Source organism: Polypterus senegalus, chromosome 1, assembly GCF_016835505.1.
Source record: "Polypterus senegalus isolate Bchr_013 chromosome 1, ASM1683550v1, whole genome shotgun sequence".
Lineage (NCBI taxonomy): Eukaryota > Metazoa > Chordata > Cladistia > Polypteriformes > Polypteridae > Polypterus > Polypterus senegalus.
In genome coordinates, this window is record NC_053154.1 from 90972675 (window position 1) to 90998549 (window position 25875).

The following is a 25875-nucleotide window of genomic DNA, read 5'->3' on the forward strand; positions in this document are numbered from 1 at the left end:
AGAAATTAGATTTACAGGCAAAAAAGTCTTCCAATATCTATTTTAAAAAAAGTTTACTGCATTGTAAAGTGTTGCACCATATCCCAGCAGATATTCTGAAAAAGAAAACATCTCTGTATAAGTAGGTAACTGAATAGTTACCATAGTTATTAGTGAATATATAATACAGTAGTTAAATATAAAATGTACATGCTTTCTTTCTGTTTACCAATCATCTTTTTTGATAATGTAAAGACCACCGAGACAGGAGAGACATATGTACAATGGCCCATCGATTATGTTACACATTAAACACTGCAGGTAGCTGGCCTCACTTGATCAATAAGTGCTCTCTTCTACTGCCCACAACAACTAACATTAAGTTTATTCTCTACTGACTTCATGGTTTGTGCTGTATGCAGATTCAGAACTTTAATTCAAATATTATATTTATCATACTCAAACAAATGGTATGCTTGACTTTCCTTGATAATGTGAATCAGACCTGAACAAAGTAAAGTAATGTGACGGTGGTTTTACCAGTGGCACTGTATATAAATTTCACTCTAATTTCACTGATATTAGTGTTCTAGAAACATACTGTAGAAAGCATTCTAATCATAATAGCTTACCTGTACTGCCTAGATACAGGAAAGTAACTTCAGTCCTAGGTACTTCTCGTATGACTAAAATGGTATCCCTTCCATTTCACAAACAAAGTCTATTTGCTCCAGCTGTAGCCCCTCACATGCCTGACCATACACTTATTAACCTGCCAAGTGTCTTAAGAATTTCCCAGTTAAACACATATTGACATTTAGCCATGGGACAGTGTCACCACAATTGTAGAGCTATGCTGCATGTGTGGGAAGATACATCACTTCTATCTTTTCTTTGTCAAAACCAGTTTTATTCATGTTTTGGGTCACAGGGGCTGGAGGCTATTCAGGAAGCATTGGCTGTAAGGCAGGAGCAAGCCATAGGCAGTGTGCCAGTCCATCTAACAGTCCACACACCCACACTTACTCATGCACAGCCAATTTAAAGTTGCCAATCAGCCTAACGTCTTTTTCTTCTTTGAAAAGTGGGAGGAAAATTGGAGTACCAGGACAAAACACACACAGGAAAGAAGAGAACGTGCAAATACCACACAAACAGTGGCAAGGCTGAGATCTGAAGCCTGTAATCTATAGCTGTGAGACAGACCCACCAAACATTATCTAAAGCTAACAATCACTTCAGTGTAGAATTGGCAATATTAATTTGAAATTTATTTTGCACAGAAAATAAGTTACAGTAATACTTAGAAAAAATTATAATTTTAGGAGTTCTTCTAATAACTACAGCTGTATATATCATTTTGATTTTACTATTGGAACAAAAATTTGATCTATTAGTATTTGAAATATAAAAAAACAGATTATAATAAGATTAGATAGACTATAGAAATGTGTCTAATATATTACTTAAGCTGTTTTCCTAAAGTAATTTTTATTTAATACATAAAAAGGATATTTCATAATCATTCTAAAGAACTATCATCAGAATTATAATTCAAAATTTATCTAAAGCTACCCAATTTCCGAATTATTTTTCACTGTCTATTTCAGGCTGCTACCCACAATGCCCACCTGAAGAGCCCATCTTTGATGAGGACAGCATGAAATGTGTTCCAAGTGAAGACTGTGGATGCTTTGATGATGAAGGACACCATTACAAAAATGGAGATCTGGTCCCTTCAAACAATAACTGCCAGGAATGGTATGTAATCATCCATCCATCCAACCATCCATTATCCAACCCACTATATCCTAACTACAGGGTCACGGGGGTCTACTGGAGCCAACACAGGGTGCAAGGCAGGAAACAAACCCTGAGCAGGGCTCCAGCCCACCGCAGGGCACGCACGCACACACAAACACACCAAGCACAATTTAGGATCACCAATGCACCTAACCTGCAAGTCTTTAGACTGTGGGAGGAAACCGGAGCACCCGGAGGAAACCCAAGCACACACGGGGAGAACATGCAAACTCCACGCAGGGAGGACCCGGGAAGCAAACCTGGGTCTCATAACTGCAAGGCAGCAGCGCTATCACTGCGCCACCGTGGATATGTAATCAACATAAGTAAATACCTATGTATCTTGTGAAAGAAACCAGACAAGTACTCCAGATGGAGTCCCAACAGCAAATTATACAGTTTAACCATACTGTTTCTTCACTTATACAATAGATTTTACATTATCACCAAACACTATGTGTAATTTGGTATTCTTCATATTACCTATACAATAAGAATGTTGCATCAATGTAAATCCTAAATCCTTTTTGGAGTTTGCTTCCTGTTACACAACATCTAAGCTTGTAATCACAATTAATGTTCATTTTGTCTGTGCGTAACATTTTGAATATTAGGTCCTGCATCCTGTTTATCCAACAGAATGGCTTGCCTCACTGACCCACCTCGATATACCAGTACCCAAGCCCAAAATATTCCATTTACCTTTTGACTTTCTTACTTCCTTTCTCTAAGTCTCCCAGTCTACCTTTTAGCTGGATATTTGTGTTCAACCTACCTGAATCTTGCAAGTAAATAGTCTGTCAGGTGGCTTTAAATTTCATTCCAGAGCTCAGAGATACTCATAAATTGAAAACAGAGACATAAGGTTAGGATGGTGCCTCATCATTAGAGTTACCAAATAATATAAGGTGCATGTCGTTGGCATGTGGGAGAAAAATGGAATTACTCAGTGAAAAACCCATAGAGATGGTGCCTGGGCCAGAATTCAAACAAAATTTCTGGAGCTGTGGATCACTAGCGTTCATTGATCCAATAGCTATCCTAGTTGTGTCCTTGTTTTATATGTTTTAGGCTTTGTTTGTTTTTTCAAAAGAATACAGTAGGCTAAAATTCCAAACTGTTTTTAAGAATTGAATTCATGATATTAATTTCTATCGCATGTTTCCTTTCTAGCCACTGTAAATCTGATGGCATACAGTGTGACTATAACATATATGGTATGTATTATCAATGTATTCAAAAGTGTGTATTGAAGTAATTCTTTTAATTTCTGATTACCTTAATAATAATAAATGTGATACACATGAAGTAAACATGAGTGAACAAATAATACCAAATGGTAATGCTCATTTTTATAAACAAAATCATTAATCATTCCAGTTTGTTAGAGCTAAGACATTAATCACTCTTTTTTTAATTAACAGCTATACCACCTTTAGCTGTAGTAACTATTATTGTGACTAAGGCCTTTAGCATCGGGGGGTTTCCATCATTAACGGTTTGATTTGTATCTATCTAGATTTTGCATTGACCTAACCCTTTTGCATTTGAAGGACAATGTCACTGGCTGTTGTACTGAGGAATAATTTTGTACTTACCAAATACAAGCACTAGTTTAAAATGTCTGAAAGTAACTAATTCAAAGTAATTCAGTAATTTCAAATATGGTATTGTAATATTTACAACTAACTGTTGAATTATAAGACTACTTATACCATACCATAAAGTGCAACAATGAATAGAACTTTTAGTGCAGGAAAGCTTTACAAATTTAAATTCATATTGTGTGTGAAAAATTCAAGATCAGAATGATAAAAATATTAAATGAAAGAAATATGAAATATATGTAAGTCACTACATCTATATGCATACTGTATGTGTGTGTATATACACACAGTATATATATACTGTATATATATATATATATATATATATATGCAATGACTTACTTTTGTGGTTCCTACAATAATTGATTTATCTCACTTGCAGAGTGCTATTGCATCTATAATGGGAACAAGTACCCTTATGGAGCAACAATTTACAACACCACAGATGGATTAGGAAGCTGCATTACTGCCAACTGCGGCCTGAATGGAACAATTCACAGAGAAATTTACGCGTGCACCACAACGCCTACAACAACCCCCACAACAACAACAGCTTCTTCAACTACAGTATTTGCTTTCAGCACACTGCCTACAAAAACAGGTATGATTTTACCAATGAGTAGGGTTAAGAAATGTGTGTTATATTAGAAATATAAGAATATATTGATAGATAGATAGATAGATAGATAGATAGATAGATAGATAGATAGATAGATAGATAGATAGATAGATAGATAGATAGATAGATAGATAGATAGATAGATAGATAGATACTTTATTAAGGGGGAAATTCACATAATCTGTTCTCCTATGTAATTTTTTAAGGGAAAAAATGGTTATTAGTAAATGAGTATCCATCAAATTGACAAGATCTGACTGAAAACTTTATATCACATTCACAGTGATATAAATAAATAAGCTAAATGAAAACGCTATGCAATTTAAGGTAATTTAAGGATACTTTGGAATCTGAAAAGAGTACTATGTGTCTATTGTCTAATCTTATTTTTCTTTAACTCATCTTTAGCTCAACATGGTTAAATTACTAAAAATGTTAACTTTAACAGCAAAACAGATAAAAAGCAAAATGCATCACCAATATATGCTCCAAGTCCTTGCTCTCTGGCTAGAGACTAATGACTCAGAAGCTGAGATGAAACTGTAGTAAGAAAGTTTGCACTGCTGAAGTACCCTAAATCACTCCCAAACAAACATGCTATTTAAAAAAAAAAATAGAACTAGAGCTTTCGGAGTATAGCAATAGTCGTCACACCTTTGATCAACCAGCATGGGTGAAAAATTTAAAACATTTATTAGAATATTGTGAATTTGAGGATTATGCAAAATTACATTTTCTATATCTTTCGATAAATGTTTTTCTTTCATAATATGAATTTAGATCAGTAGTGGCTGTTATTTTTCTCCCCCAGCACTTTTTTTTGTTGGACATAGACAATCTTCTTATATAATACGCTACCGTGGCTGTCCGTTTGTCTGTATTGGATTTTAAATCACCTGTAGCTCGCAAACGGTTTGAACTATTGACCTGCAATTTGCTGCACATACTGTATACTACATGACATCTACTATCTACTTTAAGGTGATTGACCTCCAAGGTTATTCTTCTTTTTATTTTTACTTTATTTTATTGTAGAATTAACTCTCGGCAGTGGCCAGCAGGCCAGTCATGCGGCGCAGCAGTACGGGTGCCGTTCTCATTCCCTACCACCTTCGCCGTCACTTCCCCTACCTCTTCATATCTTAAATCATTATTGAGGCAGATTGAAAACTTAAGTGCCAACTGAAGTGAAAAATTAAAGAAAATGTAGCAAGTAATTGCAACATAAATATTGACTTAATCAGTTTTAACGCAAAACAATGACGGCGAAAGAAGAAAAGAAGTGGGTTGCTAGGGTGGAGATAAGAAGAGCTTCTCAGGGAGCAGCAAACACATCAACCTCTGAGCAAATGAATGCTAAACATACAGAGAAAGAGGATGAAAACTAGGAACGCTCAAGTCAAATGTATTCACTGCATGTTATTGCGCAGTGAGCCGTTACTGGTGCCTTTATACTATAGGAAGCCACAATTACAGCAGAAAACATATTTGCACAATTTGCATTCTGGTGTGTTTACGTTAAAGTGGGAGTTCTAATAATGTAATAACAAACAGCTAAATTAAACAACGCAATTTAAAATATGAATTGGCTAAATATTTAAAAACTAAACCTACAGTCCAAGATGCTCTTCAATAAGTGTAACTGAAAATGATACTAAAAGTGTTCATATGAAAGCATATAAATGTATACATGTACTTTTAGTTAAAATAAATCTTTAAAATGTCTGTTATTATTAGAAAGAATAGACTGTAAGGTATCTGCTTCAATTTGTTTGAAAATGACAAATGAAATCAGAACAAAGGAAATATGTTCTGTAAACGTATAATGTTTTAAAGCGCTTAAAATGTATTTTGTCTTTGCTTGTATCATATAAAAAGAATTCAAAAGTGGTACTCTCAAAGTGCTCAAAAAGTATTTGCAACATTTAAATACTACATATCTTTCTTTCAAAACAAAGGTGAAAGTTCTGCAATGACAGAATTCAAAGGTGATATATTTTGTATCTAAAAATAGTAAGATTCAATTAATTTAATCATCATGTATAATAATCTATACAGTATATTAAAGTGAATTATGGCATCTCTTCTTATAATTAACAATTTCTAACATTTCTTAATTTTTGTTTAAGTGTATTTGAAGTATGCTCAGTGTATAATTCATATATTTGTTTTTAATTTAGCTGAAGTTACTACCTCTTGTTTAGAAGAGATCTGTCAGTGGTCTGTGTGGTATGATGTCAGCCTACCAACCAAGGAGAATAAGGGTGACCGAGAAACTTTTGACAACATTAAAGCAAATGGATATTCAGTTTGTTCAAATCCACTAAAAGTGCAATGCAGAGCTCAACAGTATCCTGATACTCCACTGGATGGTATTGGTCAAGTGATTCAGTGCAATCCATCTTTTGGTCTAATATGTAATAATGAAGACAACCCATCAATATGTCTGAACTATGAAATAAGAGTTCTCTGCTGTGACATGCTGCCCTGTGGAATCAAAACATCAACATATTCTTCAACAACTGAGGCAAACACCTTGGTGTCCACTGCCATCAAAACTGCCACTCCTTTAACAACAACACAGCCACAATACTCAAGTACATCTCAAGAGAGCATAGTGACTCCTACTCTTCAAACGGAAACAACTCCAACTGAAATATTTACCTCTACTGAGATTCCAACACCATTGTCCTCTAGTCCTCCAACATCGTGCAAGCGTAAATGTGAATGGTCTAGATGGTATGACAATAGTTATCCACTGTTTGGACCATCTGGAGGAGACTATGAAACGTATAACAAAATAATTGCAGGGGGTGAGAACATATGTAAAAAACCTAACCAAATTGAGTGTCGGGCAGAAAAAAAACCTGATATTCCGATTACCAAAGTTGGACAGATTGTAACATGTGATATTTCCCAGGGGCTCATCTGTAAAAATACAGATCAAGAAGGTGATTTTCCACTGTGTTACAATTATCAGATACGAGTACTGTGTTGTGATAATTTTAGCTGTGAAACAACATCATCACCACTGTCTACAAGTAAACACGTAACGACAACATCTTCAAAAACCTATACCACAACAGCAATTACCCCTATGTCTCAAACACCTGGGATCAAGCCATCAACAACTGCTGTCACAAAGGAGATAACAACAAAAACAACATTGCAGTCTGAAACAATAACAACATCAGTTAATATACCGCCAACATCTGTTAGCACTAAAGGCACGGCCACCTCAACAGCAATAACACCAAAACCAACAAGTGCTAAAGAAACTCCTAATAAGAAAACTACAATTCCAGAAACAACAAGAATTATTACTTCTGAAGTTACAATATCTACTGAGCAACCCCCCTCATCCACAGCTACAACAGAGACAACAGGCACACCTATTAGTACAGAAATAACCTCTGTCAGTACTGAAGGCACTTTCACTTCAACAACTTCAACACAAAAGCCAACAACTCCAAAAGAAACTACAATCATTGAAACAACGATTATCACATCAGAATCCACAATTACATCATCTCATGTCACATCAGGCTGCATTCCAAAATGTCAGTGGACTTCCTGGATCAGTTCATCTAGTCCAAGCAGTAAAACAAATGGAGATTATGAAACTTACAACAGCTTAAGAAAGGCTGGCTACAATATCTGTCAACAGCCTATGGAGATTGAATGCAGAGCAGTTCAGTTTCCTGAAATGTCCACTTCTGATCTCCAGCAAACCATAACTTGTAATGTAAATTCTGGCCTCATCTGCAATAATTCAGAGCAGAAAGGCAAAGTGAAAATGTGCTATGACTATGAAGTTCGATTTTTGTGCTGTGGAGGTTGTGAATCTACAGGAGTGCCCCCTACTAGAACCCCCACAACAGAAAGCACCACAATAAGGGCTTCTGAGGAAACAACACAAGTGTCATCCACACTACCTGTAACTACAGTATTTACGGAAAGGCCACTCTCATCCACAACTGTAACAGAGGGATCTACATCTGTTTCTTACTCTACAGAAATAAAACCACCAACAACTGCTGAAACTCCAGAGACAGCACCAAAAACTACTCTTCATTCAGAGGTAACAACAACACCACTTACCGAACAGACAACCTCTGTCAGGACTGAAGGCACTTCCACTTCAACAGGTACAACACCAAAACCAACAACTGCTAAGGAAACTACACCTCCAAAAACCACAATGCTAGAAACAACTGCAACAGAGACAACTAGCACTGCTACACCAAAAACTACTATGGAGACTTCAAAACCTCAGACACCATTGCCTATTTCAACAACATCTACAGAAAGGCCACACACGTCCACTACATTAACAGAAACAACTACATTTGTTTCTCGTACTCCTGAGATTAGGTCGCCTACAACTACAGGTGCACCAGAGACAACCACTAAAACTACCATTGTTTCCGAGTTAACAACAACACCAGTTACTAAAGACACAACATCTGTAAGCACTAAGGGTGTGACGACATCAACAGGTTCTACACCTAAGCCAACAACTCCTAAGGAAACTCCAACTCCAAAAACTACACTCATAGAAACAACAATTATCACATCAGAATCCACAATTACATCATCTCATGTTACATCAGGCTGCATTCCAAAATGTCAGTGGACTTCCTGGATCAGTTCATCTAGTCCAAGTACTGGGTCAAATGGTGATTATGAAACATTCAACAACTTAAGAAATACTGGCTACAATATCTGTCAACAACCAATGGACATTGAATGCAGAGCAGTTCAGTTTCCTGAAATGTCCACTTCTGATCTCCAGCAAACCATAACATGTAATGTAAATTCTGGACTCATCTGCAATAATTCAGAGCAGAAAGGCAAGTTAAAATTGTGCTATGACTATGAAGTTCGATTTTTGTGCTGTGGAGGTTGTGAATCTACAGGAGCGCCCCCTACTGGAACTCCCACAACAGAAAGCACCACAATAAGGGCTGTAACCACAGAGATAACAACTTCTGAGGAAACAACACAAGTGCAGTCCACACTACCTGTAACTACAGTATTTACGGAAACGCCACTCTCATCCACAACTGTAACAGAGGGATCTACTTCTGTTTCTTACTCTACAGAAATGAAACCACCAACAACTGCTGAAACTCCAGAGACAACACCAAAAACTACTCTTCATTCAGAGGTAACAACACCACCACTTACTGAACAGACAACCTCTGTCAGGACTGAAGGCACTTCCACTTCAACAGCTACAACATTAAAACCAACAGCTGCTAAGGAAACTACACCTCCAAAAACCACAATGCTAGAAACAACTGCAACAGAGACAACTAGCACTGCTACACCAAAAACTACTATGGAGACTTCAAAACCTCAGACACCATTGCCTATTTCAACAACATCTACAGAAAGGCCATACACATCCACTACCTTAACAGAAACAACTACATTTGTTTCTCGTACTCCTGAGATCAGGTCACCTACAACTACAGGTGCACCAGAGACAACCACTGAAACTACCATTGTGTCCGAGTTAACAACAACACCAGTTACTAAAGAAACAACATCTGTAAGCACTAAGGGTGTGACGACATCAACTGGTTCTACACCTAAGCCAACAACTCCTAAGGAAACTCCAACTCCCAAAACTACAATCTTAGAAACAACAACAACAGAATCCCCAATAATCACAGGAAGTACATATCACGTTACATCAGGCTGTATTCCAAAATGCCAGTGGACTTCCTGGATCAGTTCATCCAGTCCAAGTACTGGATCAAACGGTGATTATGAAACAGTCAGCAACTTAAGAAAAGCTGGTTACAATATCTGTCAACAACCCATGGAGATAGAATGCAGAGCAGCTGAGTATCCTGATGTTCCACTTTCTGATCTACGACAGTTCATTACATGTAATATAAATTCTGGCCTCATCTGCAATAATTCAGACCAGAAAGACAAATTAAAACTGTGCTATGACTATGAAGTTCGATTTTTGTGCTGTGGAGGTTGTGAATCTACAGGAGCGCCCCCTACTGGAACTCCCACAACAGAAAGCACCACAATAAGGGCTGTAACCACAGAGATAACAACTTCTGAGGAAACAACACAAGTGCAGTCCACACTACCTGTAACTACAGTATTTACGGAAACGCCACTCTCATCCACAACAGTAACAGAGGGATCTACTTCTGTTTCTTACTCTACAGAAATTAAACCACCAACAACTGCTGAAACTCCAGAGACAACACCAAAAACTACTTTTCATTCAGAGGTAACAACACCACCACTTACTGAACAGACAACCTCTGTCAGGACTGAAGGCACTTCCACTTCAACAGCTACAACATTAAAACCAACAACTGCTAAGGAAACTACACCTCCAAAAACCACAATGCTAGAAACAACTGCAACAGAGACAACTAGCACTGCTACACCAAAAACTACTATGGAGACTTCAAAACCTCAGACACCATTGCCTATTTCAACAACATCTACAGAAAGGCCATACACATCCACTACCTTAACAGAAACAACTACATTTGTTTCTCGTACTCCTGAGATCAGGTCACCTACAACTACAGGTGCACCAGAGACAACCACTGAAATTACCATTGTGTCCGAGTTAACAACAACACCAGTTACTAAAGAAACATCATCTGTAAGCACTAAGGGTGTGACGACATCAACTGGTTCTACACCTAAGCCAACAACTCCTAAGGAAACTCCAACTCCCAAAACTACAATCTTAGAAACAACAACAACAGAATCCCCAATAATCACAGGAAGTACATATCACGTTACATCAGGCTGTATTCCAAAATGCCAGTGGACTTCCTGGATCAGTTCATCCAGTCCAAGTACTGGATCAAACGGTGATTATGAAACAGTCAGCAACTTAAGAAAAGCTGGCTACAATATCTGTCAACAACCCATGGAGATAGAATGCAGAGCAGCTGAGTATCCTGATGTTCCACTTTCTGATCTACGACAGTTCATTACATGTAATATAAATTCTGGCCTCATCTGCAATAATTCAGACCAGAAAGACAAATTAAAACTGTGCTATGATTATGAAGTTCGTTTTCTGTGTTGTGGAGGTTGTGAACCTACAGAAATTCCTCCAACTGAAACATCAACTAATATAATAACAACTGCTTCTGAATTCACAACCACCACTGGCACCTCCACTTCTTCATTAGTTGCTACGGGAAGCACTACATCTCCTCAGACAAAACATATCATCTCAACTACTGCCATAATTCCTACTACAACTGCTCTACCAGGAACAACTATGGAACAGACAACCCCCCACACAACTGAAAGTACCACAATAAGGGTAATAACCACAGCAAAAACAACAGAACTGAAGACCACAATCCCTGTGACTGCAACATCCACAGAAGGACCACTCACATCTACAATTATAACAGAAGGATTTACATCTGTTTCTCATTCTACAGAAATTAAATTAGCAACAACTGCTGAAACTCCAGAAACCACAACAAAAACTACTCTTTATCCAGTCATAACAACAACTCTAGTTACTGAGCAGACAACTTCTCTCAGCACTGAAGGCATGTCCACCTCATGGTCTACAGCACCACTGCCAACCACTTCACCAATTACAGGTTGTGTGCCATGTGATTGGTCAGAATGGTTTGATGTAAGTTACCCTAATCCAGGACCAAATGGCGACTATGAAACCTTTGAAAACATCAGGAAGGAAGGTTATAATATTTGTGAAGAGCCAGAAGACATTGAGTGTAGGGCAGTGGATTTTCCAGATGTACCTTTAGAAGAACTTGGACAGACATTAGAGTGCAATCATTCTGTCGGTTTAATTTGCAACAATGAAGATCAAGGTATCCCTCCAATTTGCTTCAACTATAAAATCAGAGTACAATGCTGCACCAACAAATGTAATACAAATCCTACTAGTACAATTTCTACCAAGTCTTTTCCAACCACACAATTCATAACATCAAAAGAAATACCACCTGTTACCACACATTACCTTAGCACAACTGAACAATCACCTTCTACCACAGTCACCAGACCTAAAGAGACTGTTGAAACCACCAAAGTGTATACAGTTACAACAGAAAAAACTACTATTCCTAAAACAACTACAGAACTCAAGACCATAGCACCAACAATAACAACATCAGCTGAAACGTTACACTCGTCCTCATCAAGAGTGGACACAACCACTACCCTTAAATCTGAAACTACTCAGAACAAATCTCAAACAACTACAGTAACTTTTGAGACAACAACAAAAGCTACTCTTCACCCAGAGACAACAACAGCAGTTACTGAGTTGACAACCTCTGTCAGTACTGAGCTTACATCAACAACTTCAACACAAAAGCCAACAACTCCAAAGGAAACTCCAACTCCAACTCCCAAAACTACATTTGTTTCTCGTACTCCTGAGATCAGGTCACCTACAACTATGGGTGCCCCAGAGACAACCACTAAAACTACCATTGTGTCCGAGTTAACAACAACACCAGTTACTAAAGAAACAACATCTGTAATCACCAGCACCTCCATTCCTTCATCAGTTGTTACAGGAAGTATTACATCTCCTCATACAAAAAATATGATCTCAACTACTGCCACTGTTCCTACTACTGCTCCACAACTGGGCACGACTTTGAAACAGACAACACCCCGTACAATTGAAAGCACCACAATAAGAGTGGTAACCACAGAAAAAACAACAGAACTAAAGACCACAATCCCCGTGACAACAGCAGTTACAGAAATACCACTGTCATCCACAACTGTAACTGAGGGCTCTACATTTGTTTCTTACTCTACAGAAATTAAACCACCAACAACTACTGAAACTCCAGAGACAGCACCAAAAACTACTCTTCATCCAGAGGTAAGAACAACACCACTTACTGAACAGACAACCTCTGTCAGCACTGAAGGCACTTCCACTTCAAAAGCTACAACACTAAAACCAACAACTTCTAAGGAAACTATACCTCCAAAAACCACAATGCTAGAAACAACTGCAACAGAGACAACTAGCACTGCTACACCAAAAACTACTATGGAGACTTCAAAACCCCAGACATCATTGCCTATTTCAACAACATCTACAGAAAGGCCATACACATCTACTACCGTAACAGAAACAACTACATTTGTTTCTCGTACTCCTGAGATCAGGTCACCTACAACTACAGGTGCACCAGAGACAACCACTAAAACTACCATTGTTTCTGAGTTAACAACAACACCAGTTACTAAAGAAACAACATCTGTAAGCACTAAGGGTGTGACGACATCAACAGGTACTACACCTAAGCCAACAACTCCTAAGGAAACTCCAACTCCAAAACTACACTCATAGGAACAACAATTATCACATCAGAATCCACAATTACCTCATCTCATGTTACATCAGGCTGCATTCCAAAATGTCAGTGGACTTCCTGGATCAGTTCATCTAGTCCAAGTAGTAAAACAAATGGAGATTATGAAACTTACAACAGCTTAAGAAAGGCTGGCTACAATATCTGTCAACAGCCTATGGAGATTGAATGCAGAGCAGTTCAGTTTCCTGAAATGTCCACTTCTGATCTCCAGCAAACCATAACATGTAATGTAAATTCTGGCCTCATCTGCAATAATTCAGAGCAGAAAGGCAAAGTGAAAATGTGCTATGACTATGAAGTTCGATTTTGTGCTGTGGAGGTTGTGAATCTACAGGAGTGCCCCCTACTAGAACCCCCACAACAGAAACTACTCTTCATCCAGATGTAACAACAACACCACTTACTGAACAGACAACCTCTGTCAGCACTGAAGGCACTTCCACTTCAAAAGCTACAACACTAAAACCAACAACTTCTAAAGAAACTATACCTCCAAAAACCACAATGCTAGAAACAACTGCAACAGAGACAACTAGCACTGCTACACCAAAAACTACTATGGAGACTTCAAAACCCCAGACATCATTGCCTATTTCAACAACATCTACAGAAAGGCCATACACATCTACTACCTTAACAGAAACAACTACATTTGTTTCTCGTACTCCTGAAATCAGGTCACCTACAACTACAGGTGCACCAGAGACAACCACTAAAACTACCATTGTTTCTGAGTTAACAACAACACCAGTTACTAAAGAAACAACATCTGTAAGCACTAAGGGTGTGACGACATCAACAGGTACTACACCTAAGCCAACAACTCCTAAGGAAACTCCAACTCCAAAAACTACACTCATAGGAACAACAATTATCACATCAGAATCCACAATTACCTCATCTCATGTTACATCAGGCTGCATTCCAAAATGTCAGTGGACTTCCTGGATCAGTTCATCTAGTCCAAGTAGTAAAACAAATGGAGATTATGAAACTTACAACAGCTTAAGAAAGGCTGGCTACAATATCTGTCAACAGCCTATGGAGATTGAATGCAGAGCAGTTCAGTTTCCTGAAATGTCCACTTCTGATCTCCAGCAAACCATAACTTGTAATGTAAATTCTGGCCTCATCTGCAATAATTCAGAGCAGAAAGGCAAAGTGCAAATGTGCTATGACTATGAAGTTCGATTTTTGTGCTGTGGAGGTTGTGAATCTACAGGAGTGCCCCCTACTAGAACCCCAACAACAGAAAGCACCACAATAAGGACTGTAACCACAGAGAAAACAGCTCCTGTGGAAACAACACAAGTGTCATCCACACTACCTGTAACTACAGTATTTACGGAAAGGCCACTCTCATCCACAACTGTAACAGAGGGATCTACATCTGTTTCTTACACTACAGAAATAAAACCACCAACAACTGCTGAAACTCCAGAGACAGCACCAAAAACTACTCTTCATTCAGAGGTAACAACAACACCACTTACCGAACAGACAACCTCTGTCAGGACTGAAGGCACTTCCACTTCAACAGCTACAACACTAAAACCAACAACTGCTAAGGAAACTACACCTCCAAAAACCACAATGCTAGAAACAACTGCAACAGAGACAACTAGCACTGCTACACCAAAAACTACTATGGAGACTTCAAAACCTCAGACACCATTGCCTATTTCAACAACATCTACAGAAAGGCCATACACATCCACTACCTTAACAGAAACAACTACATTTGTTTCTCGTACTCCTGAGATCAGGTCACCTACAACTACAGGTGCACCAGAGACAACCACTAAAACTACCATTGTGTCCGAGTTAACAACAACACCAGTTACTAAAGAAACAACATCTGTAATCACCAGTACCTCCATTCCTTCATCAGTTGTTACAGGAAGTATTACATCTCCTCATACAAAACATATGATCTCAACTACTGCCACTGTTCCTACTACTGCTCCACAACTGGGCACGACTTTGAAACAGACAACACCCCGTACAATTGAAAGCACCACAATAAGAGTGGTAACCACAGAAAAAACAACAGAACTAAAGACCACAATCCCCGTGACAACAGCAGTTACAGAAATACCACTGTCATCCACAACTGTAACTGAGGGCTCTACATCTGTTTCTTACTCTACAGAAATTAAACCACCAACAACTACTGAAACTCCAGAGACAGCACCAAAAACTACTCTTCATCCAGAGGTAAGAACGACACCACTTACTGAACAGACAACCTCTGTCAGCACTGAAGGCACTTCCACTTCAAAAGCTACAACACTAAAACCAACAACTTCTAAGGAAACTATACCTCCAAAAACCACAATGCTAGAAACAACTGCAACAGAGACAACTAGCACTGCTACACCAAAAACTACTATGGAGACTTCAAAACCCCAGACATCATTGCCTATTTCAACAACATCTACAGAAAGGCCATACACATCTACTACCGTAACAGAAACAACTACATTTGTTTCTCGTACTCCTGAGATCAGGTCACCTACAACTACAGGTGCACCAGAGACAACCACTAAAACTACCATTGTTTCTGAGTTAACAACAACACCAGTTACTAAAGAAACAACATCTGTAAGCACTAAGGGTGTGACGACATCAACAGGTACTACACCTAAGCCAACAACTCCTAAGGAAACTCCAACTCCAAAAACTACACTCATAGGAACAACAATTATCACATCAGAATCCACAATTACCTCATCTCATGTTACATCAGGCTGCATTCCAAAATGTCAGTGGACTTCCTGGATCAGTTCATCTAGTCCAAGTAGTAAAACAAATGGAGATTATGAAACTTACAACAGCTTAAGAAAGGCTGGCTACAATATCTGTCAACAGCCTATGGAGATTGAATGCAGAGCAGTTCAGTTTCCTGAAATGTCCACTTCTGATCTCCAGCAAACCATAACATGTAATGTAAATTCTGGCCTCATCTGCAATAATTCAGAGCAGAAAGGCAAAGTGAAAATGTGCTATGACTATGAAGTTCGATTTTTGTGCTGTGGAGGTTGTGAATCTACAGGAGTGCCCCCTACTAGAACCCCCACAACAGAAACTACTCTTCATCCAGATGTAACAACAGCACCACTTACTGAACAGACAACCTCTGTCAGCACTGAAGGCACTTCCACTTCAAAAGCTACAACACTAAAACCAACAACTTCTAAGGAAACTATACCTCCAAAAACCACAATGCTAGAAACAACTGCAACAGAGACAACTAGCACTGCTACACCAAAAACTACTATGGAGACTTCAAAACCCCAGACATCATTGCCTATTTCAACAACATCTACAGAAAGGCCATACACATCTACTACCTTAACAGAAACAACTACATTTGTTTCTCGTACTCCTGAAATCAGGTCACCTACAACTACAGGTGCACCAGAGACAACCACTAAAACTACCATTGTTTCTGAGTTAACAACAACACCAGTTACTAAAGAAACAACATCTGTAAGCACTAAGGGTGTGACGACATCAACAGGTACTACACCTAAGCCAACAACTCCTAAGGAAACTCCAACTCCAAAAACTACACTCATAGGAACAACAATTATCACATCAGAATCCACAATTACCTCATCTCATGTTACATCAGGCTGCATTCCAAAATGTCAGTGGACTTCCTGGATCAGTTCATCTAGTCCAAGTAGTAAAACAAATGGAGATTATGAAACTTACAACAGCTTAAGAAAGGCTGGCTACAATATCTGTCAACAGCCTATGGAGATTGAATGCAGAGCAGTTCAGTTTCCTGAAATGTCCACTTCTGATCTCCAGCAAACCATAACTTGTAATGTAAATTCTGGCCTCATCTGCAATAATTCAGAGCAGAAAGGCAAAGTGCAAATGTGCTATGACTATGAAGTTCGATTTTTGTGCTGTGGAGGTTGTGAATCTACAGGAGTGCCCCCTACTAGAACCCCAACAACAGAAAGCACCACAATAAGGACTGTAACCACAGAGAAAACAGCTCCTGTGGAAACAACACAAGTGTCATCCACACTACCTGTAACTACAGTATTTACGGAAAGGCCACTCTCATCCACAACTGTAACAGAGGGATCTACATCTGTTTCTTACTCTACAGAAATAAAACCATCAACAACTGCTGAAACTCCAGAGACAACACCAAAAACTACTCTTCATCCAGATGTAACAACAACACCACTTACTGAACAGACAACCTCTGTCAGCACTAAAGGCATTTCCTCTTCAACAGGTACAACACCAAAGTCAACAACTCCTAATGAAAGTTCAACTCCAAAAACTACAATACTACAAACAACAAAGATTATCACATCTGAAGTGACAGCATCTACTGAGCAGTCACCATCAACCACAACTGTAACAGAGACAACAATCACTGTTACACCAAAAACTACCGTGGAGACTTTAAAACCCAAAACATCATTACCTATTTCAACAGCCTCTACAGAAAGTCCATACATATCCACTACGTTAACAGAAACAACTACATCAGTTTCTCGTACTCCTGAGATGAAGTCACCTACAACCAATGCTGCACCAGAGACTACCACTAAAACTACTGTTGTGTCCAAAGTAACAATACCCATTACTACAAAGACAACCTCTGTCAACACTGAAGGTGTTTCCACTTCAACAGTTGCAACACCAAAGCCAACAACTTCTAAGGAAGCCCCAACTCTAAAAACAACAATACAAGAAATCACCAAAATCATCACTTCAGAAATCACAGAATCCACAAAACAACCATCCTCACCTACAGCCGTAGCACCAACTATAACCAATCTTTTGTCAACAACTCGAGGAGAAACAAGTAAGACTACATTACCTGTAAGTACAGCATCTACAGAAAAAGCTCTTAAAAGCACTACCATTTTAACTGGTACACCCCCAAAGAACACAACTCCCATGGAAACTACCAGGCTAGCGACTTCGACCCTAGGAACTACTACAACGGTCACCCCAGAAACTTCATTTTCTTTAAGGAGTACCTCTCTTGTCTCACCTGCCTGCACTCCTCAGTGCCAGTGGACATCCTGGATCAGTTCAAATTATCCAACTTCTAAATCCAATGGAGATTTCGAAACATACTCAAATATTAAGGAAGCTGGTTATGATATCTGCCAGAAACCTATGCAGATTGAATGTAGAGCAGTTGAAATTCCTGATGTACTCATTTCAGATTTAGATCAGGTTGTAATTTGTGATGTCAACTCAGGTCTAATCTGTAACAATGCAGATCAGAAGGAGGATACTCCATTTTGTTATGATTATGAAGTACGCTTTTTGTGCTGTGGAGGTTGCGAACCTACAACAACAACACCGAAAAACACTCCTGCCCATACAGAAACAGTTCCAACCACTGTCCATTTAACCTCAGAGTCTCCTACAACATTGTGCTTCTGCACAGTTTCTCAACATTCATTCCTACCTGGTAAGAAACTTTCATTATTATTAGATGCCATTGAAATATGCAATATTATTGAATGTAGTGGGTTAGGAAATATGAAATTATTGATTTTGTCAAAGTAATCTTGGAGTGAACATGGACTAATTAAGTCTTAAATGTAAACAAGCTGATTACAAGCTTTGCACCAGACATAAAATTTGTAACCAAAACACATGAATAGCTTTTTAAAATTGTGCAGATGTATTGTTTGCTTTTTTATTTTACTTCATCATATTTTTTGCAATATAAGGAGAATATTTTTTTAGACAAAATAGGAATAATCCATGTAGCTAGTGATGAGCAAACCTTGCAGAGTTTCTTTCACCCCGAGTTCAGGAATAGCACAGAAATGTTTGCGAACATTGCCAGAATCAGTGAAATGCATTGAAGTCAATGAGGAAGAAGGAAATTAACTAGTTTGGAGTGGATTGTAATGGTACAATGGTCTTTTCAGTGTCCCTGAGGACTAAGGAAGCATCTGTCAACTATGCTTGATCAATTATTGTGGCCAAATAGTAACCTGAGGTGTGAGGTAGCTATGTTAATTACTTCCCCATTGTGCCACATTAAGGTAAAATGAATTGAATTAAATATCTGAACAGTAAAATTTATTGCAGAAGTTGGCAACAGGTGCAAGAAGCATGAACTCGCTTACACTTGACCTCCACAGATTCCATTGCAGGTACTCACCTCTCTTGAATAGAAAAGTGCCATTTTTCCCTGACACATTTGCTCATTCCCTGCCACTGCTAAGAAATAAGCACAACAATAAAGTACATGGATATTTCACTCCTTTCTGTCTGCGTCAAGTGCACAGCACTCTGGATAATAAGCTTTAATGGATCCACACAAAAAGACATGAATACACTAACACATTTAGAGTTTCCTTCTGCATTGGCATTTTGTATTTAACTGTATTTACAAGTTGTTCTCTAATTTTTAGAATACTCATAAAACAGTTTGTTATCAATTCCATACTGCAAGGAGAATTTCCTCCGATATAGTTGTTGATCCAGCATACTGCCCATTTATATGAGAGTGGTTCCACTTAACTTTGTCTACTACAAGTCTGTTACGTCACATTGGCCTCACAAAGCATTGGGTGCTGAGAAAAAAAAAAAGTTCTTCTAAGCTGATCACAAAGTCCATTCTTAGGAAAATATTTGGCAACCATGGTCACTTGTGAACCCAGCAAACTCGCTGCAAAAAAACCCTATGTTAAATTTCGATGATTCACACTATTTATAACATATAAAGCAACAGCTTGTGAATGTAAAGTTGCTTTCTGAAGTCTTTCAACCCCTACCACTCTTAGACACTATACCTTGATATAAATGATTTACATCTCTTTACTTATTGAATGTCATCATTGTAAATGACTTCTATTTATGTTTTATTGATCTCATTTATACAGTAGTGGTGTTATAAATATTATGTCCTGTATGTGTATCAAGTAACAGTTAGTTCCTCATACCATCAGAGTCAAAGCCTTGAACCTGGATTTTCTCTGACATCCAAAAGACAAGTGTTGTAAGTTAAGCATAACTGAATGTCTGTGTATGTGTAAAATGCCCCTGATGCTGCCAAAATTGGCCTCAGTCCATAGGACTGCGAATTTGGTTATGCAGGTTTCCTAATGGCTGGATTAGGCGTATCATAACGATCCCTTTGGTGTATATCTTCCCCAAGCATGGTCTTCTACAGTTAACTTTACAGAATTCCTTTACTTCAGGGAGCTACAGTACTATCATTCTTCTTCTTCATGTGAAGTTGTGACATTGCTTTACTGATGAGGAAACAAGTTTACTTCTTAACCCATTTTAAATATATTATAAAGCACTGTGGCAACAGGAATAGCACAGCCACCTCACAGCACTGGTACCAATAGTCATTCCCTAACTGGGAGGTTCTGTGTTTGAAGTCTGTTTATTGCTTCTTTGCCTTTCACCCTTCTAAAATTTCCTACTAATTTAATGACAAATTTAAAATTGACCAAGCATAGCATTGGTACTGCAATGGATTTTATGCAACGGATGGAGCTCTTTTCCTATAAGCCATGTAGGCATCCATCCATTTTCTGAAATTTACTTTTCGATTACAAGATCATGAGGAACTGACGTTTATTTGCACATCATTATTCCATTATTCTTAAGGCAGGGACCAACCCTGAGAAAATGCCACTCAAACACAAACACAAGGACTCATCTACAATGGACCAGTGCAGAGTTACCAGTTAACCTAACATGCACCTGTTCATGATATGAGGAAAACAAGACATGGCATTAATGCCGTAATGCCAGTCAGGTGGTAACGAGGCAGAGAATGAAGCAGATTCCCAGCCTTGTAATTATGGGCTAAAATTAAGTTTCAATTGAGATGGCTGGTACCAGATTGATGGCCCGCTATGGTCCCTGTATTCCTGTTTTTCCCTCATTTCCTCCCATGGCCCAAAAACATCAGGTTAAACTGTGATTCTTTATTGGCTTAATGAGACTAAGCTAAGCCTGTGGTTTTATTCCTGCCATATGCCAGCTGACACTGCATTCTGTGCCCTATAGATACATCCCCTCGAAACTGATGGAGTGTTATTTAAAAAAAAATTAAAGTAAAATAGAATATATAAAAGAAGTTAGTTAGATATAGCTTCATGAATTCATTTTTTGATTTTTGAGGACAAAGAGCATTTCAATTTTTACCTGCTATCAGATCAAGTTACCTAACATGAGGAATCATTGCATTTCCTTTCTTTCTATGCACTGTACAGAGTTACATTTTGTTTAAAATTGGCTTGGTTGTTTCGTTTTTTGATAACGTATAGTTCAAATATTTTCATATTTCAGATATTGTAATTTGATTTTATTTCTTGCACAGGTGAAATTGTATACAACAAGACAGATGGCGATGGCTGGTGTTACATTGCTTACTGTGGCAAAAGCTGTCAGATCGAAAAAAATGTCACAGAATGTCATTTAACAAGTGTGACAACAATGCCATCAACAGCTACTTCTGCCATAAAAACAACACACACGGCCTCACTAAGTACAAGACCTCTAGTTGTAGAATCAACAGTTGTTCCAACATCAAAACCATTCAGCACCCACGAAAAAACAACCACAGCGCCACCTGACTGTAATGAGCTGAACCCACCACGGAAGGTAAGTTGCCATCTGTTTCTAATTCTCCACTTACCAGTGTGGGTTTCTCTTAAATTTGTGTAACTTATTTGTATTTTAATGTTGAATATTTTATATTAAAGAATAAATAAGTACAAAAAGGAGAATACAGCATATTGAGTAAACCATAAATAAGCCATAGAAGTCTAGACAATGAGGTTGTTATTCATAACAGTCTTATACAAACAGGCCAATACGTAACTACTGAGTTTAGCAGTAGGAGGAGAAGTAGTAGGATTAAGAGATTCATTACCTGTGATTTAATGTTAGATATCAATGTTCTTGTACACAGACAGTGAGTCAACTTTTTTTATAAATATATAGTTGAAGCACAGTAATTTTAAGCATTACTCAATAGCAGCAAAATGCAGTGAAACATTACTATGAATCAAGCCTAATCCAACCTGAAACTTACCAACCTTTGAAAATGTCTAATAATTGATAAAAGTCTGTTTTCAGTACTGGATTTTGATCATTTGACTTTTCAAACTTTTTCTTCCAAAATGAAATCTTTTTGCACTTATGCACTGTTGCAACTAATGACAAAATGGGTGACAAATGCACACAGTAACAAAAGCGCTCATTTTCTATCAGGTATCCACAATTCATATTTGCCTGAATTAAAATACTGTCTTGCCAATAGTGCTGTCAGTGCGTTGCTTATTCCATCTCGGAATGTCAGAGAGTCACCATTAACATGGTATTAGCTTTAAGCTTTGCGCCTTGTGATGATGTGCCTGCTGCCTTTCCAGAACTTGTGGATACGTCACCTCCAGAGACAGAAATGTCCAAATCAAGGCGCTGTATGCCTGACTTAATTGCCTTCTGCATCAGTTACTTGTTTCTAAGGAATTGCACATAATGTGGCGCTAATTAAACTTTTTATCTACGCGGTATTATGATTCAGATCCATTTTTGTATAGTGTTCCTTCTGTTTTTGCTACATTATCATTTTTTTTTATTATATCCTTTCAGTCTTTCAGTGCTAAAATCGCAATTCATAACAGGCTGATATATCACAATTGAAATTATATTTAGGTGTGTTCAACATAAGTAATGGGGAAATTATTGCAAATGGGTGCTTACCTTAAACATTTAATCAATACTGAGATCATTTGTGACTGCATGCATTATTCCTCCAGTCAATTATCCTCACACACTTTCCTCAGCATACTTTGTCCACGTACATTTTTTGGTATGTGTTCAGGGAATAACTTGTCGGTGCATGTACATTGCAGCAATGTTAATACATATGAGGACCACACTCCTTGAGTCGATGGTTCCATTAGATTCAGTTGGTAAATAATGGTGCAATATTATTCAGATAATAAACACTGATAACAATTCTTCAAAGGAATGATCAGGTGACAGGTCAGAAAAGGACATATTTGCACAAAATTAAAACTTTTTAACAGATTGTAAAGAAATGGTATGGTCACATCTGTGGTCAAATACCTAAAGATTGCCCCAGGCAAATGTACAGTAGATTAAATAATATATTATACTATAGTATTTAAGAATTTCCCTTTCTTTTAGTTTGTGATTGATTATGTAGTGATGTTAGTGCCTTATGGTGCATTAGGAACATGTGATTGCTTTCTGTTCCTAGTATGGCGAGTCCTGGAATATAGATAAGTGTACAACAGCTACCTGTGAGGGAGGCAATAATATCATTCTGCAACCTGCAAAATGTGACACAGTGAAGCCAATGACATGCGATAATGGACGCCAGCCAATCAAGGTCTACGATGCAAGTGGCTGCTGCTTCCACTATGAATGTGAATGTAAGTACACTAAACCTAAGTTCTGAAACCAAGCATGTGCTGTCTGCTATGTTTTTAGTAATAATAACTAATCATTTTGACTAAGAATCCTGTGTGAGAAACAAGAACTGATGCACTTGAAAATCTTGATCTGATTAAGCAAGATGGTGCTCAGATCCCAATCTGTCAGGAAGTAGGGCTGTGATCCTTTCCAACTTTCTGTCTAATGGCCACATTTAACAAACTATGAAAGAAACAACTACTGTTTATTTGTAAACTATTGCATCCTACAGGGTGAAATACAGAGACTACAAAACATATTTTCAAGGGTCACTAATCAGGATTTTGTAAAGAAAATTTAACATGTAAAATACAGAGGAAACGGTTTTCCAACCCAAGTCTCGGAGAGGAGCTGCTCAGAATATCTTATAATAATATAACTGTAAACTATGAAAAATTACTACAAAAAATGAATGTATGCAATAAGGATCAAATATCCTGTTATATGTAAGTCTTCTAAATATCATTACAAATAAATAATGTAAGCACTGCTGCCTCACAGTTAGGAGACTCGGGTTCGCTTCACAGGTCCTCCCTGTGTGGAGTTGCATGTTCTCCTCGTGTCTGTGTGGGTTTCCTCCGGGTACTCCGGTTTCCTCCCACAGTCCAAAGACATGCAGGTTAGGTGCATTGGCGATTCTAAATTGTCCCTGGTGCGTGCTTGGTTTGTGGGTGTGCGCGCTCTGCAGTGGGCTGGCACCCTGCCCGGGGTTTGTTACCTACATTGCGCCCTGTGTTGGCTGGGATTGGCTCCAGCAGACCCCGTGACCCTGTAGTTAGGATATAGCGGGTTGCATAATGTATGGATGGATAAATAATGTAGCCAAGTGTGATTTCATTCAGCGTGTATTTTTATGATTTGAACTGAGTGCTATTAAGATAGACAGGTTCAGAAAATTCTGAAAAGGATGTATGTTTAAATAACTGTGGATGTTGTAAGAAATGGTTGATTTGGCATTGACTTACTTGATGCCAACATGGACCAGGAAAAAGCACGTGAACACAGAAATGCTAAACAATGTCAGACGAAATGTGAGGACGAATACTGCTTTGGTGTCTAAATACTGTTTCGCCATGTTTTAGATACTGCATCACTGATACCCTCAAGAATGAACCTGACACATTTTATTAGCTCTACTGTGTGTTTCCATGCTCTAAGCTGCAAAACATACAGTACATCTCCTGTGTTTTCACTCTTCTTTTAAAGCTCCAATGAAGAATAAGCTGTCCTTCAATAACCAGAAAGGAAATGAAAACACATCTTTGTAGAATAGTGGATCAGTGAAACATTTGTACAATACACCATAGTATAACACAAGTCAGTCTGATCACTTGACCATGCTCCAGATGTAATAACGTGTCTCTCAACAGATATGGAGGATATGGATAAGATCACCATCAAAAGTAATGTGTAAATCCAACAAAAACACTTAAGTTCATTCCACAGTTAAACAATTTGAAAACACAGATTGTCTGAAGAAAGTGTATGATTATAAACAATGACTTTTTAAGTGTTCTTCTTCTTGTTTCCAGAATTAAGTTTTACCTATCTTTTCTTCATGTTGATCCACTCTGATGCAGGGCATTTTATCTCTTTTTTGTAATATAATATTAAAAATGGAGTATAAAAAACACTTCAACCAAAGCATTTTACAGTATATTATTTAAAAATGAAAGTTCTTATTTAAGTTGAATCTCTGCTCTTTTTCTGCCTTACCAGGTACCTGCTATGGGTGGGGAGATCCGCATTATGTTACATTTGATGGAACCGTCTATGATTATCAAGGAAATTGTACTTATGTTCTGGTGAAGGAGATCACTCCTAAATACAACAACTTCAGCGTTTTAATTGATAACTACTTCTGCAGTGCACAACAGGGCCTATCTTGCCCACGAGCATTAACGATTTATTACAGATCCAATGAGATCATTTTGACCGTGCAGACTATAAAGCAACAAACCAAGAACCTGGTAAGACGATTTTGAAAAATCATTTATAAAAAAAAAAC

At 38.1% G+C, this 25875-nt stretch overlaps 1 protein-coding gene and 1 long non-coding RNA gene across 9 annotated transcripts in view; one reads left to right on the top strand and one right to left on the bottom strand.

The window, feature by feature from the left end:
* Positions 1-25875, bottom strand: part of LOC120529411 — a 124025-nt gene that overhangs the window by 81395 nt on the left and 16755 nt on the right. The gene's annotated exons all lie outside the window — the stretch shown is intronic.
* LOC120529406 (mucin-5AC-like) overlaps positions 1-25875 on the top strand; it is a 68913-nt gene that overhangs the window by 28555 nt on the left and 14483 nt on the right. The window contains exons 27-34 of the mRNA XM_039753180.1: positions 1590-1740; positions 2956-2999; positions 3772-3990; positions 6189-7853; positions 13723-18855; positions 21742-22025; positions 23653-23827; positions 25587-25837. Coding sequence (XP_039609114.1) covers positions 1590-1740; positions 2956-2999; positions 3772-3990; positions 6189-7853; positions 13723-18855; positions 21742-22025; positions 23653-23827; positions 25587-25837 — 7922 coding nt within the window. The remainder of the gene's footprint in view (positions 1-1589; positions 1741-2955; positions 3000-3771; positions 3991-6188; positions 7854-13722; positions 18856-21741; positions 22026-23652; positions 23828-25586; positions 25838-25875) is intronic.